General features: G+C 46.4%; 1 protein-coding gene across 2 annotated transcripts in view; it reads right to left on the reverse strand.

The window, feature by feature from the left end:
* mtpap (mitochondrial poly(A) polymerase) overlaps positions 1-8,090 on the reverse strand; it is a 57,330-nt gene extending 49,240 nt beyond the window's left edge. The window contains exon 1 of one of the 2 annotated variants that reach the window (XM_078233585.1): positions 7,933-8,090. In XM_078233585.1, the coding sequence (XP_078089711.1) occupies positions 7,933-8,047 (115 nt within the window). In that variant the 5' untranslated portion in view covers positions 8,048-8,090. The remainder of the gene's footprint in view (positions 1-7,932) is intronic. The other variant, XM_078233596.1, reaches the window with a different exon arrangement.
* Between the last annotated feature and the right edge of the window lie 8,687 nt (positions 8,091-16,777).

The following is a 16,777-nucleotide window of genomic DNA, read 5'->3' on the forward strand; positions in this document are numbered from 1 at the left end:
GTACAGTTTTGGTCTCCTTACTTGAGAAAGGATATACTGGCACTGGAGGGGGTGCAGAGGAGATTCACTAGGTTGATTCCGGAGTTGAGAGGGTTGGCTTATGAGGAGAGACTGAGTAGACTGGAGGTATACTCATTGGAATTCAGAAGAATGAGGGGAGATCTTATAGAAACATACAAGATTATGAAGGGAATAGATAAGATGGACGCAGGGAAGTTGTTTCCACTGGCAGGTGAAACTAGAACTAGGGGCATGGCCTTAAAATAAGGGGAAGCAGATTTAGGACTGAGTTGAGGAGGAACTTCTTCACACAAAGGGTTGTGAATCTGTGGAATTTCCTGCCCAGTGAAGCAGTTGAGGCGACCTTGTTGAACGTTTTTAAGGCAAGGATAGATGAATTTTTGAACAGTAAAGGAATTAAGGGTTATGGTGAGTGGCGGGTAAGTGGAGCTGAGTCCACGAAAAGATCAGCCATGATCTTATTGAATGGCGGAGTAGGCTTGAGGGGCCAGATGGCCTACTCCTGCTCCTAGTTCTTATGTTCTTATCTCAGGAGGCTAAGGAAATTTGGCATGTCCACTACAACTCTCACCAAATTTTACAAATGCACCATAGAAAGCATTCTTTCTGGTTGTATCACAGCTTCGTATGGCTTCAAAAAGTAGTTTGAGAGATGCTGGTTGATGGATAAGTGCTCTTGGTGAAGAACACTTCCCCTGTTCTACTTTGGAATACCACCACATCTTTTGCCTTGCAACAGAATCTTGAACAGCTGCAGAAGTGGGCTGAGAAATGACAAATCGAGTTCAATCCAGATAAGTGTGAGGTGTTGCATTTTGGAAAGTCAAATCAAGGTAGGACTTTCACGGTGAATGGTAGGACCTTAGGGAGTATCGTGGAACTGAGGGACCTTGGAGTTCAAGTGCATGGTTCAAGTTCTCTAAAGGTGGAGTCACAGGTAGATAGGGCAGTGAAGAAAACTTTTGGCAAGCTGGCCTTCATCAGTCAGGGCATTGAATATAGAAGTTGGGATCTTATGTTGCAATCGTACAGGTGAGGCCGCACCTTGAGTATTGTGTTCAGTTTTGGTCACCTTGCCAAATGAAAGATATTAAACTGGAGACAGTGCAGAAGAGATTTACAAGGATGTTGCCAGGATTCAAGGGACTGAGTTACAGGGAGAGATTGGACAGGCTAGGATTTTTTTCTTTGGAACATAGGAGACTGAGGGGTGATCTTATTGGAGGTATATAAGATCATGAGAGGCATGGATAGGGTGAATGCACTCCGTCTTTTTCCCACGGTTGGGGAAATCAAGAACTAGAGGGCATAGGTTTAAGTTAAATGGGGAAAGAATTAATGAGAACTTGAGCAACTTATTTTAGTAAGAAGTTTAACAACACCAGGTTAAAGTCCAACAGGTTTATTTGGTAGCAAAAGCCACACAAGCTTTCAAAGCTCTAAGCCCCTTCTTCAGGTGAGTGGGAATTCTGTTCACAAACAGAGCATATAAAGACACAAACTCAATTTACATGAATAATAGTTGGAATGCGAATACTTACAACTAATCAAGTCTTTAAGAAACAAAACAATGTGAGTGGAGAGAGCATCAAGACAGGCTAAAAAGATGTGTATTGTCTCCAGACAAGACAGCCAGTGAAACTCTGCAGGTCTAGGCAACTGTGGGGGTTACAAATAGTGTGACATGAACCTAATATCCTGGTTGAGGCCGTCCTCGTGTGTGCGGAACTTGGCTATCAGTTTCTGCTCAGCGACTCTGCGCTGTCGTGTGTTGCGAAGGCCGCCTTGGAGAACGCTTACCCGAATATCAGAGGCCGAATGCCCGTGACCGCTGAAGTGCTCCCCAACAGGAAGAGAACAGTCTTGCCTGGTGATTGTCGAGCGGTGTTCACCAGGCAAGACTGTTCTCTTCCTGTTGGGGAGTACTTCAGCGGTCACGGGCATTCGGCCTCTGATATTCGGGTAAGCGTTCTCCAAGGCGGCCTTCGCGACACACGACAGCGCAGAGTCGCTGAGCAGAAACTGATAGCCAAGTTCCGCACACACGAGGACGGCCTCAACCAGGATATTGGGTTCATGTCACACTATTTGTAACCCCCACAGTTGCCTAGACCTGCAGAGTTTCACTGGCTGTCTTGTCTGGAGACAATACACATCTTTTTAGCCTGTCTTGATGCTCTCTCCACTCACATTGTTTTGTTTCTTAAAGACTTGATTAGTTGTAAGTATTCGCATTCCAACCATTATTCATGTAAATTGAGTTTGTGTCTTTTTTTGGCCTTTACTTTAACAGCAGTTTTTCAAGTTTAAAGTGAAAACTAGAAGTGGGCAGCAAAGGAGTCTGGGAAGGGTTTTTTAAGCGCGTGAAGTATAAAAGGTAGGCTGCAGTATACAGCGGGCAGCGTCGGGAGTGGGCAGGGGAGTGTGTGGGAAGCAGAGTGTGAGCTATAAGACTTTGGCTCACAGGGCTTAGGCTGAAAGGGCGAGCAGGGGTGAGTTGAATTCATTTTTGCACTTTCTACCTGGTACTGGCAAGGTATCTAGAGGGGATGGGTGTGCAGGCAGTGCAATGTTCCTCTTGCACTATGTTTGAGGTGAGGGACGACGACAGTGTCCCTACTGATTACACCTGTGGGAAGTGCACCCATCTGCAGCTCCTCCAAAACCGTGTTAGGGAACTGGAGCTGGAGTTGGAGGAACTTAGGATCATCAGGGACGCAGAGATGGCCATAGACACAAGCTTTAGGAATACAGTTACTCCGAGGATTGAAAACAGATGGGTGACGGTGAGAGGGGCTGGGAGGAAGCAGTCCGTGCAGGGATCCCCGGTGGTCGTTCCCCTTAGCAACAAGTATTCCGCTTTGGATACGGTTGAGGGGGATGACATACCAGTGGGGAGCCGCAGTGAGAGGATCTCCAGCACTGTGTCCGTCTCTGTGGCTCGGGGGGGGAGAGCGGGAGGGCGATAGTTATTGGGGACTCGTTAGTTAGAGGGATAGATAGGAGGTTCTGTGGCAGCAAAAGAGACTCACGGATGGTATGTTGCCTACCGGATGCCAAGGTCCGTGATGTCTCAGACCGTGTTTTCCAGATTCTGAAGGGGGAGGGGAAACAGTCACAAGTCGTGGTGCACATTGGTACCAATGACATAGGTAAGAGAAGGGACGGGGATTTAAAGCAGGAATTTCTGGAGCTGGGCTGGAAGCTGAGAGCCAAGACGAAACATGTGGTCATCTCTGGTACGTTGCCGGTACCACGTGATAGCGAGTTGAGGAACAGGGAGAGAGTGCAGTTAAATATGTGGTTGCAGGGATGGTGTAGGAGGGAGGGTTTCAGATACGTGGATAATTGGAACACGTTCTGGGGAAGGTGGGACCTGTACAAACAGGACGGGGTGCACCTGAACCAGAGGGGCACCAATATCCTCGGAGGGAAATTTGTTACGGCTCTTCAGGGGGGTTTAAACTAATTTGTCAGGGGAGTGGGAAAGGGAGTTGTAGTCCAGAAGTCAGTGAGGGTGGTGAGGTATTGGGGAAGGTATCAGGGTCAAGGGTGGGTACTGGTAGACAGGAAGGTGGGTTGAAGTGTGTCTACTTCAATGCAAGGAGCATCCGGAACAAGGTAGATGAACTTGGGGCGTGGATTGGTACTTGGGACGACGATGTTGTGGCCATTACGGAGACGTGGGTAGAACAAGGACAGGAATGGTTGTTGGACGTTCCGGGGTATAGATGTTTCACTAAGTGTAGGGAAGCTGGTAAAAGAGGTGGAGGAGTGGCATTGTTAATCAAGGATAGTTTAACGGCTGCGGAAAGGCACTTCGTGGGGGATCTGCACACTGAGGTAATATGGGCTGAAGTTAGAAATAGGAAAGGAGCGGTCACGTTGCTAGGAGTTTACTATAGGCCCCCAAATAGTAATAGAGATGTGGAGGAAGAAATTGCTAAGCAGATTATGGATATGTGTGGCGGTCACAGGGTAGTTGTCATGGGGGACTTTAACTTTCCAAATATTGATTGGAACCTTTGTAGGTCAAATAGTTTGGATGGGGCAGTTTTTGTGCAGTGTGTGCGGGAGGGTTTCCTGACACAATATGTGGATGGGCCGACTAGAGGTGAGGCCACATTGGATTTGGTACTGGGAAATGAACCGGGCCAAGTGTTAGATTTGGTTGTGGGAGAGCAATTTGGAGATAGTGACCACAATTCGGTGTCTTTTGTTATTGCAATGGAGAGGGATAGGGCCGTACGGTAGGGCAAGGTTTACAATTGGGGGAGGGGTAATTATGATGCGATTAGGCAAGAATTAGGGGGCATAAGTTGGGAACAGAAACTGTCAGAGAAAGGAACTAATGAAAAGTGGAATTTTTTCAAGGAACAAATACTGGATGTCCTTGATAGGTATGTTCCTGTCAGGCAGGGAGGAAATGGCCGAGTGAGGGAACCATGGTTCACAAAAGAGGTGGAATGTCTTGTGAAAAGGAAGAGGGAAGCTTATGTCGGGATGAGGAAACAAGGTTCAGATGGCTCGATTGAGGGTTACAAGTTAGCAAGGAATGAGCTGAAAAAGGGGCTTAGGAGAGCTAGGAGGGGACATGAGAAGTCCTTGGCGGGTCGGATCAAGGAAAACCCCAAGGCTTTTTACTCTTATGTGAGGAATAAAAGAATGACCAGGGTGAGGTTCGGGCCGGTCAAGGACAGTAGTGGGAACTTGTGTATGGAGTCAGTAGAGATAGGCGAGGTGATGAATGAATACTTTTCTTCAGTGTTCACCAAGGAGAGGGGCCATGTTTTTGAGGAAGAGAAGGTGTTACAGGCTAATAGGCTGGAGGAAATAGATGTTCGGAGGGAGGATGTCTTGGCAGTTTTGAATAAACTGAAGGTCGATAAGTCCCCTGGGCCTGATGAAATGTATCCTAGGATTCTTTGGGAGGCAAGGGATGAGATTGCAGAGCCTTTGGCGTTGATCTTTGGGTCCTCGCTGTCCACGGGGATGGTGCCAGAGGACTGGAGAATGGCGAATGTTGTTCCTCTGTTTAAGAAAGGGAATAGAAATGACCCTGGTAATTATAGACCGGTTAGTCTTACTTCGGTGGTTGGTAAATTGATGGAAAGGGTCCTTAGGGATGGGATTTACGACCATTTAGAAAGATGCGGATTAATCCGAGATAGTCAGCACGGATTCGTGAAGGGCAAGTCGTGCCTCACAAATTTGATAGAATTTTTTGAGGAGGTAACTAAGTGTGTTGATGAAGGTAGGGCAGTTGATGTCATATACATGGATTTTAGTAAGGCGTTTGATAAGGTCCCCCATGGTCGGCTTATGATGAAAGTGAGGAGGTGTGGGATAGAGGGAAAGTTGGCCGATTGGATAGGCAACTGGCTGTCTGACCGAAGACAGAGGGTGGTGGTCGATGGAAAATTTTCGGATTGGAGGCAGGTTGCTAGCGGTGTGCCGCAGGGATCAGTGCTTGGTCCTCTGCTCTTTGTGATTTTTATTAATGACTTAGAGGAGGGGGCTGAAGGGTGGATCAGTAAATTTGCTGATGACACCAAGATTGGTGGAGTAGTGGATGAGGTGGAGGGCTGTTGTAGGCTGCAAAGAGACATCGATAGGATGCAAAGCTGGGCTGAAAAATGGCAAATGGAGTTTAACCCTGATAAATGTGAGGTGATTCATTTTGGTAGGACAAATTTAAATGTGGATTACAGGGTCAAAGGTAGGGTTCTGAAGACTGTGGAGGAACAGAGAGATCTTGGGGTCCATATCCACAGATCTCTAAAGGTTGCCACTCAAGTGGATAGAGCTGTGAAGAAGGCCTGTAGTGTGTTAGCTTTTATTAACAGGGGGTTGGAGTTTAAGAGCCGTGGGGTTATGCTGCAACTGTACAGGACCTTGGTGAGACCACATTTGGAATATTGTGTGCAGTTCTGGTCACCTCACTATAGGAAGGATGTGGAAGCGCTGGAAGGAGTGCAGAGGAGATTTACCAGGATGCTGCCTGGTTTGGAGGGTAGGTCATATGAGGAAAGGTTGAGGGAGCTAGGGCTATTCTCTCTGGAGCGGAGGAGGCTGAGGGGAGACTTAATAGAGGTGTATAAAATGATGAAGGGGATAGATAGAGTGAACGTTCAAAGACTATTTCCTCGGGTGGATGGAGCTATTACAAGGGGGCATAACTATAGGGTTCGTGGTGGGAGATACAGGACGGATATCAGAGGTAGGTTCTTTACGCAGAGAGTGGTTGGGGTGTGGAATGGACTGCCTGCAGTGATAGTGGAGTCAGACACTTTAGAAACATTTAAGCGGTTATTGGATAGGCACATGGAGCACACCAGGATGATAGGGAGTGGGATAGCTTGATCTTGGTTTCAGATAAAGCTCGGCACAACATCGTGGGCCGAAGGGCCTGTTCTGTGCTGTACTGTTCTATGTTCTTTCTGCTCTGTTTGTGAACAGAATTCCCACTCACCTGAAGAAGGGGCTTAGAGCTTCGAAAGCTTGTATGGCTTTTGCTACCAAATAAACCTGTTGGACTTTAACCTGGTGTTGTTAAACTTCTTACTGTGTTTACCCCAGTCCAACGCCGGCATCTCCACATCACGACTTATTTTACACAGAGGGTGGTACGTATGTGGAATGAGCTGCCGGAGGAAGTGGTTGAGGCAGGGACATTGACAACATTTAAAAGGCATTTGGACAGATACATGGATAAGAAAGGTTTAGAGGGATATGGGCCAAATGCAGGCAAATGGGGTTAGCTTAGATGGGTATTTTGGTCAGCATGGACCAGTTTGGGCCAAAGAGCCTGTCTCCGTGCCATTGATTCTATTATTCATGAATTCCACAGGTTCACCACTCTCCAGGGTGAATAAATTTCTCATCTACATGGTTTACTTTGTGTCATTAGGCTGTGACCCTGGGTTCTGGACTCCCCTCCAACTCAGTCTCTCTTCATATTGCAGTGGGCCCAGAGTCATATGTTGGCAGGTCCAAGTAAGGACAGCAGATTTCCTTCCCAAAAGAATATTAGTGAGCCAGATTGTTTTTCTACACCAATCAAAGATGGTTATAGATGCACCATAGAAAGCATCCTTTCCGGATATATCACAGCTTGGTACAGCCCCTGCTCTGTCCAAGCCCACAGGAAACGACAAAGGGTTGTGAATGAAGCCCAGCACATCAGGCAAACCAGCCTCACATCCATTGACTCTGTCTACACTTGCCACCGCCTCGTAAAAGCAGCCTGCATAATCAAGAACCCCACGCACCTAGGACATACTCTCTATCTTTTTCCGGATGGAAAAAGATTGCAGAAGTCTAAGGTCACGTACCAGCCGACTCAAGAACAGTTTCTTCCCTACGACCATCAAACTTTCGAATGAACCTACCTCGTATTAAGTTGATCTTTCTCTATACCCTAGCTATGACTGTAACATTACATTCTGCACACTCTCCTTTCCTTCTCTATGAAAGGTATACTTTATATAACACATAAAAAATTATAATATTCACAATACATATGACAATAATAAATCAAAAAAATCCTTCATGTGGTGGCGCAGTAGTTACAATAGCCTAGTTGAGGCCTAATCAGCACTTTGAAAAATTAATAGAAAGATGGACAGGTGTAAGAGAATTCATTTTCAAGAGTGAGGGACATTAAAGTGGATTACATTAAAAGTCACGGAGCCTTTTTATTCCTCCCAGTAACTGAGACTTGCTCCGAGCTTGACAATGGCACTAACGATGGTGTTGTGTCCTCTCCCGGGTTGCTGAAAGGACTGAGCCCTCTACTCCTCGGAGACAGCCGCCTGCAAACCAGGCCCCGGGCCACGCACTCCAGGTTGAGCCCAGGATTGGTGCCTGGAAACTAACCTACCGCCCTCCGGCCAGGTAATCAACCCTTACCTGCCTCCTCACCACCATCCACAGCCGGCACGATCTTAGCCCAGTTCCTGTGGGAGCAGCTGAAGCGCCGCCGCCCCACGGCCTCGAATCCCCGCCACCACATAGAGGCCGCCATCTTGAGCGGGGCCAATGCGCCTGCGCAGCTTCCCCTCCCCCACCGCCTTATAACATTCAAATAGCAACTGCCTGTCCCGAGCTCGCTCCCCTCACCCAACACCACAGGGAACAGCAAGACAAGCTTACTTATTAGTGTCACAAGTAGGCTTACATTAACACTGCAATGAAGTTACTGTGAAAATCCCCCAGTCGCCACACTCCGGTGCCTGTTCGGGCACACTGAGGGAGAATTTAGCATGGCCAATGCACCCAACCAGCATGTCTTTCCGACTGAGAGAGGAAACCGGGACACCCGGAGGAAACCCACGCAGACACGGGGAGAACGTGCAGACTCCTCACAGTCACCCAAGCCGGGAATCAATTATGGGCCCCTTGCGCTGTGAGGCAACAGTACTAACTACCGTGCTGCCCTAAGGGGACACATTTCAAAGCAATACAAAGGAACCAGCATTTATAAAGCACCTTTCCCCCCAAGAAACTGTCAGTGGAAAAATTGAGAACCGGGGCAAGGATTTATTGTAGAATCCATACTGTGCAGAATTAGGCAATTCGGCCCATCGAGTCTGCATCAACTCTCCAACAGAGCATCTTACCCAGGTCTGCCCCATCCCCACGCATTTCCAATGATTAATTCCCCCAATTTACACATGTTGGGACAGTAAGGGACAATCTGCATGGCTAATCAACCTAACCTGCATGTCTTTCAGACTGTGGGTGGAAACCGGAGCACCTGGAGGAAACCCATGCAGACATGGAGAGAACCTGCAAACTCCACACAGTCACCCAAGACGGGAATCAAACCCTTGCCCCAGTGCTGTAAGGCAGTAGGGCTATTCACTGTGCCACCGTGCCGCCCAATTTAAGGCGATTGAAGCGGGATCTGAAAGGTACAGTCTGACAGTGGGGTGGAAGAAGATTCAATGACAGGTTTCAGAAAAGAATTGGATCACTATCTGAAGAGAAAAAAATGGTTGCAGGGGAAAGGTGGGATGGGACAAGCTGAGTTTCTCTTGCGGAGAACCAGAATGGATATGTCAGGGCGAGTGCCCTTTTACTGTGCTGTATCCACTTGCAACATTCACTCCCTCCACCACCGAAGCACAGTGGCAGCCGTGTGTACCATCTACATGAAATGCAGGAACTCATGAAGGCTCCTTCCACAGCACCTTACAAATTAGAGACCTCTACCATCTGGAAGGACAAGGACAGCAGATGCATGGGAGCACCTGCAAGATCTCGTCCACACCATCCTGACTTGGAATTAAATCACCGTTTCTACAGTAGCTGGGTCAAGATCCTGGAACTTCCTCCCTAACTTCATTGTGGGTATACCCAAACCACATGGACTCAAGCAGTTCAAGAAGGCATTTCACCACCACCTTCTCAATGGCAACTAGGGATGGGCAATAAATGCTGATCTAGCCATTGACTGCCACATCCTGTGAAATAATTTTTTTTAATTCAATGATTATGTGAAACATCCCATGCTCTTCACAGAAAGTCAGATGGAACACAAGGAGATTAAGATGCATGGCCAAAGTGTGACTAAAGGAAGTGATTCTAAGATAATTTTCAAAGGAGAGAAAAATTAAGAATTTTCCTGGGAGTGGGCGGCACGATAGCGCAGTGGTTAGCACTGCTGCTTCACAGCTCCAGGGTCCCGGGTTCGATTCCTGGCTCGGGTCACTGTCTGTGTGGAGTTTGCGCATTCTCCTCGTGTCTGCGTGGGTTTCCTCCGGGTGCTCCGGTTTCCTCCCACAGTCCAAAGATGTGCGGGTCAGGTTGATTGGCCAGGTTAAAAATTGCCCCTTAGAATCCTGAGATGCGTAGGTTAGAGGGATTAGCGGGTAAATATGTGGGGGTAGGGCCTAGGTGGGATTGTGGTCGGTGCAGACTCGATGGGCCGAATGGCCTCCTTCTGCACTGTAGGGTTTCTATAATTCTATGATTCTATGGGATACAAACAGCTGGGAATGGGACTCAAACAGCTGAAGATTCTAATGTGCATAGTGAAGCACAGAATATGGTTGTTGGTGGAGGAGAGGGGGTAGTTGGCGTAGATTGGAAAAATGTATGGAGATCGGACTTGGTAAGGCCATGGTGGCCCAAGAAGGACTATTATCCCAGGGTATTGAAAGAAATGTCAGAGGTAATAGTGGATGCGTTAGTGATTATTTATCAAAACTCGTTGCATTCTGGGGTAGTGCCGGTTGATTGGAAAACGGCTAATGTTACGCCGCTGTTTAAAAAAGGAAGGAGACAAAAGGCGGGTAACTATAGGCCGGTCAGCTTAACGTCTGTAGTAGGGAAAATGCTGGAATCCATTATTAAAGAGGAGATAGCAGGGCATCTGGATAGAAATGGTTCGATCAATCAGACGCAGCATGGATTCATGAGGGGAAAGTCGTGCTTGACGAACATGTTGGATTTTTTTGAAGATGTGACTAGGGTGGTTGATGGAGGAGAACCGGTGGATGCGGTGTTTTTGGATTTCCAAAAGGCGTTTGATAAGGTGCCCCATAAAAGGCTGCTGAAGAAGATTAGGGCACACGGAGTTGGGGGTAGTGTGTTAAAGTGGATTGGGGACTGGCTATCCGACAGGAAGCAAAGAGTCGGAATAAATGGGTGTTTTTCCGGTTGGAGGAAGGTAACTAGTGGCATGCCGCAGGGATCGGTACTCGGGCCGCAACTGTTTACCATTTATATAGATGATCTGGAGGAGGGGACGGAGTGTAGGGTAACGAAGTTTGCAGACGACACAAAGATAAGTGGAAAAGTGAATCGTGTGGAGGACGGAGAAGATCTGCAGAGAGATTTGGACAGGCTGAGTGAGTGGGCGAGGATATGGCAAATGGAGTATAACGTTGATAAATGCGAGGTTATACACTTTGGAGGAAATAATAACAAATGGGATTACTATCTCAATGGAAACAAATTAAAACATGCTCCGGTGCAAAGGGACCTGGGGGTCCTTGTGCATGAGACGCAAAAGCCCAGTCTGCAGGTACAACAGGTGATCAAGAAGGCAAATGGGATGTTGGCCTATATTGCGAAGGGCATAGAATATAAAAGCAGGGATGTCTTGATGCACCTGTACAGGGCATTGGTGAGGCCGCAGCTGGAATACTGTGTGCAGTATTGGTCCCCTTATATGAGGAAGGATATATTGGCATTGGAGGGAGTGCAGAGAAGGTTCACCAGGTTGATACCGGAGATGAGGGGTTTGGATTATGAGGAGAGGCTGAGGAGATTGGGTTTGTACTCATTGGAGTTTAGAAGGATGAGGGGGGATCTTATGGAGACTTATAAGATAATGCGGGGGCTGGATAGGGTGGAGGCGGAGAGATTCTTTCCACTTAGTAAGGAAGTTAAAACTAGAGGACACAGCCTCAAAATAAAGGGGGGTCGGTTTAAGACAGAGTTGAGGAGGAACTTCTTCTCCCAGAGGGTGGTGAATCTCTGGAATTCTCTGCCCACTGAGGTGGTGGAGGCTACCTCGCTGAATATGTTTAAAGCGCGGATGGATGGATTCCTGAGCGGTAAGGGAATTAAGGGTTATGGGGATCAGGCGGGTGAGTGGTACTGATCCACGTCAGATCAGCCATGATCTTATTGAATGGCGGGGCAGGCTCGAGGGGCTAGATGGCCTACTCCTGCTCCTATTTCTTATGTTCTTATGTTCTTATTATTGTATGCGATGCACACTAGGGATGAGCTGGTCTGGAGGACCTCAAATCAAATCAGGAAGCATGTGGACCAGCTGGTCACCGCTCCTCATCAAGTTCCCCAAGATTGCGAATCGGTTTGGATAGAACCAGGGATACCAAACGTGTCATATGTCCCCAAGCCAGGGGTAGTCATACCCAGGAAGGAGACTGCAGCAGTGTCACAGGACAAGGGAAACCTGCCTGAGAGGGAAGCACCGGGTGAACAGTGGGCGCTTCCGGAAATTCTGAAAATGTTACCAGAGAAGACTCCTGAGAAGAGGAGATGATCGTCTAGAAACCGCCGTCCTCCAGACAGACTGATCATGATGATGTAGATCACCGATTGGTGGTCTTGCTGAAGTGGATGGGGGGGTTGCTTTTCCATATTTTCCATGTTTTCCTGTAGATAGTTCTTAAATATTTAAAATTGTTGTGAATGGGAGTTTTCGAAATAAGAGGGGAAGGGTGTTAAATATGCAGTTTTTGGGTGTTATGCCCTTTTAAGAAAGCAGATCAGGTGACCCAGGGAACATTGAGGAGTCAGTCTTGGACTGACTGTGTAACTATTAAGACATTAAATCAACTGTTCCATGTTTGAGTTATAGTGACTTACCTCGTGGTCTTTTATCGTTTAAAATTAGACCCCAAGCATAATAATAATTAGCATTCACCTTCATAGCATTGGATGTGAAAAGGTAGCAGTCGAATAATTATAGACAAGGAAGCAATACTGAAAATGTTGGTGAAATTCAAAGTGGAAAAAGCACAAGACCCCCATAACATGGTCCTCTTAACATGCTTTGAAAATAGAATGGAGCAGTGAGATAAATATTGAATTGCTCTGGACACAGCCTCTCAGAGGACCTCCTTCTGTGTTTAAATTTCTATATTCAAGAAATAGTAGAGGCTGGGATTATGATATTTCAAACTTTCTTTTGTATTGAAGTAGTGTCAGAAAAGTGCATGATTGACAATGTGCCACTGCAATTCAACAAATGGAACAGGAATGAACTAAATAATCACAAATTAATATCAGTAGAAAAATTTCCAGCGGAATGTATGAAATAAAATTAATACTGACTTAGAAAGATAGGGGTTCATTTAAGGAAGACAGTGTAGAATTATGAGAAAAAAGTATCGCCTGAAACGTTTAATTGTATCCTTTGAGAAAATAATAAAGTGAATGATGTGCGTGTGGATTTTCAAAGGGCACTCATTCGATTTAGGTATCACAGAATTTTTAATGAGACAGTTAAAATGCACAGTGTGACAACATGGATAGAAAGTTGAAACAAGAACATAAAACAAAATAGTGGTTAAGCGAAACACTGGAAATCGCAAAAAGAAACAGGAAATCTTGGAAATACTCAACAGGTTGACTGGTAGCATCTGTGGAGAGAAAGAGAAAGACAGAGTAAACATTTCAGGTCATTGTCCTTTTGTCAGAAATGTAAAATATTAGAGATGTAACAGATTTTAATCAAGTGTTGAGATAGAGAACAGAACCATAGAAAGTTTATAGCACTGAAAGAGGCCACTTGGCCCATCACAAATGGGGGAGGGAGAAAATAACAAAACAAAAGTTCTGTGATCAAGTGGAAAGTAAAAGGGATGATGGTGCAAGACAACAAGGGATGATAATGAGACAAGCAAAGAAACAAAAAATGGGTCCAATGGAGAGGTAAACAGGATAGCAGGAACATTTTCAAGAGCTGCTGTCCAAGACTGAGAGCAGTGGAAATGATCTGAAATGGTTGACCTCAGATTTGAATCCAGAATGCCGTAAAGCCCTAATCTAAAGATGCAGTGTTGTTCTTCAAACCTCTGTTGATTGCTTTGTAGGAGGCTGAGAACATAGAGATCAACGTGAGAAAGGTGGAGAATTAAAATGGCAGGTGACTGGAAACTTAGGGTCATTCTTGTGGACTGAAGGGAGGTCTTCAAAAAAGCAATCCCAAATTGGCCTACTGAGTATGATGAAGACTGCATTTTGAGCAGAGAATAGACTATATTAAATTGAAATAATTTAATGTCTATCACTAGTTGCCTTGAGAAGGTGATGGTGAGCTGCTTTCTTGAACTGCTGCAGTTCCTAAGGAGTAGGTACACACACAATGCTGTTAGGGGCGGCACGGTAGCACAGTGGTTAGCACGGCTGCTTCACAGCTCCAGGGACCTGGGTTCGATTCCCGGCTTGGGTCACAGTCTGTGTGGAGTTTGCACATTCTCCTCGTGTCTGCGTGGGTTTCCTCCGGGTGCTCCGGTTTCCTCCCACAATCCAAAGATGTGTGGGTTAGGTTGATTGGCCATACTAAAAAAATTGCCCCTTAGTGTCCTGGGATGTGTAGATTAGAGGGATTAGCGGGTAAAATATGTAGGGATATGGGGGCAGAGCCTGGGTGGGATTGTGGTCGGTGCAGACTCATGGGCCGAATGGCCTCTTTCTGTATTGTAGGGTTTCTATGATTCTATGATTCTAGGATTTTGGCCTAGTGACAGTGAAGCAACATGATATATTTCCAAATCAGGATGGTGAGTGACTTGGAGAGGAAATGCCGGGTGGGGGTGTTCCCAGGTATCTGCTTCTGGTATCCTTTTAGATGGTGGTGTTGTGGATTTGGAAGGTGCTGCCTAAGGAACTTTGGTGAATTCCTGCAGTGCATCCTGTAAATGGTACACACTGCTGCCACTGTTCGTCATTGGTGGAAGAATTGACTGTGTGTGGAAGGGGTAAGTAACAATCAAGTCAGTTGTTTTGTCCCAGATGGTGTTGGGCTTTTCGAGTGATGTTGGCGCTGCACTCATCCACACAAATGGGGAATATTCCATCACACTATTGACTTGTGCCTTGTAGATGGTAGATAGGCTCTGAAGGGTCAGGAGGTGAGATACTTGCCACAGGATTCATAGCCTTTGACCTGTTCTTGTTGCCACAGTATTTATATTGCTAATCCAGTTCAGTTTCCAGTCAGTGGTAACTCACAGGATGTTGATAGTGGAGAATTCAGTGATGGTAATGTCATTGAATGTCATGGGGTGATGGTTAGATCCTCTCTTGTTGGAGATGGTTATTGCCTGGCATTTGTATGGTGCGTATGTTACATCCCACTTCTCAGCCAAAGCCTAGATGCTGTCCAGATCGTGCTGCATTTGTAAATGGGCTGCTTCAGTATCTGAGCCATAGTGAAGGACACTGAACATTGTGAATGTCCAGGAGCTGAGGTGATTGACCTCCAACCACCACAAACATCTTCCTTTTGTGCCACGTTTGACTCCAACCTGTGGAGAGGTTTCCCTCTGATTCCACTGACACCAATTATACTAGAGCTCTTTGATGCCATACTCGGTCAATTGCTGCCTTGATGCCAAGGGCAGTCACTCTTACCTCACCACGGGCATTCAACTCTCCTGTCCATGTTTGAACCAAGACTGTAATGAGTTCAGGAGTTGAGTGACCCTGCTGGAACCCAAACTGAGTGTCTGTGAGCAGGTAATTGCTGAGTAAATGATGCTTGATGGCACTGTTGATTATTCCTTCCATCACTTTACTGATGTTTGAGAATAGACTGTTGGGCAGTAATTGGCCAGGTTGGATTTTTCCTGTTTCTTTTATATAGGACATACTTGGGTAATTTTCCACAATGCCGGGTAGATGCCAGTGTTACAGCTGTACTGGAACAGCTTGGCTAGGGGCTCAGCAAGTTCTGGAGCACAAGTCTCCAGTACTATTGCCGGAACATTGTCAGAATCCATAGGCTTTGCATGCGTTAAGCCATTTCTTTATATCACATGCAGTGAACCGAATTTGATCATCCACTCAGCATTTCTGGCTGAAGATTGTTGCGAATGCTTAGCCTTATCTTTTGCACTGGTGTGATGGGCTCCTCCATTGAGGATGGGGAATATTTGTAGAGCAACCTCCTTCAATGAGTGGTTTAATTATCCAGCACCATTCACGGCTGGATGTGGCAGGACTGCAGAGCAGGATCTGATCCAATGATTGTGGAATTGCTTAGCTTTGTCTATCACTTGCTGCTTATGCTGTTTGGCATGCAAGTAGTCCTGTGTTGTAGCTTTATCAAGTTGACATTTCATTTTTAGGTATGCCTGGTGTTGCTCCTTGCATGCTCTCCACACACTACATTGAACCAGTGCTGATCCCCTGGCTTGGTGGTAATGGTAGAGTGGGAGATAACCTGGGCCATGAGGATAGAGATTGTGATTGAGCACAATTCTGCTGCTACTGATGGCCTACAGCGCCTCATGGACGTCCAGTCTTAAGTTGCTAGATCTGTTCAAAGTCTATCCCATTTAGCACGATGATAGTGCCTCACAACACAATGGAGGGTATCCTCAATATGAAGATGGTACTTTGTCTCCACAAGGGTTGTGCAGTGGTCACTCCTATCGATCCTGTCATGGACAGATGCAGCTGGAGCAGGCAGGTTGGTGAGAATGAAGTCAAGTATGTTTTTCCCTCTTGTTGGTTCCCTCACCACCTGCTGCAGTCCCAGTCTAGCAACTATGTCCTTTAGGACCTGGCCAGCCTGGTCTGTGGTGTAACTACTCTTGGTGATAGTACATTCTCTCCCAAACAGAGTACATTCTGAGCCCTTGCCACGCTCAGTGCTTCCTCCAAGTGGTGTTCAATGCTCCTTCCTAACTGTATACCACTGTACCACCCGCCACTTCTGCTGGTGGGACAGGACATACCCAGGAATGGTGATGTCTAGAACATTATCTGTAAGATATGATTCCATGAGGATGACTATGTCAGGCTGTTGCTTGACTAGTTTGTGAGATTTTGGCACAATTTTAGCACAACCTCAGATGTTAGTAAGGAGGACTTTACGTGGTCGACAAGGTTGGATTTGCTGTTGTTGTTTCCAATGGCAAGGTCGATGCCGGGAGGTCCATCTGGTTTCATTACTTTTTGTTTCCTTTGTAGCGGTAGAATACAACTGGCCTTTTCGAATGATGTTTACATTGTAGGTTAGACCAGGTTTCCTTCTCTAAAGGTC

Source organism: Mustelus asterias, chromosome 2 (assembly GCF_964213995.1).
Source record: "Mustelus asterias chromosome 2, sMusAst1.hap1.1, whole genome shotgun sequence".
Classification (NCBI taxonomy): Eukaryota; Metazoa; Chordata; class Chondrichthyes; order Carcharhiniformes; family Triakidae; genus Mustelus; species Mustelus asterias.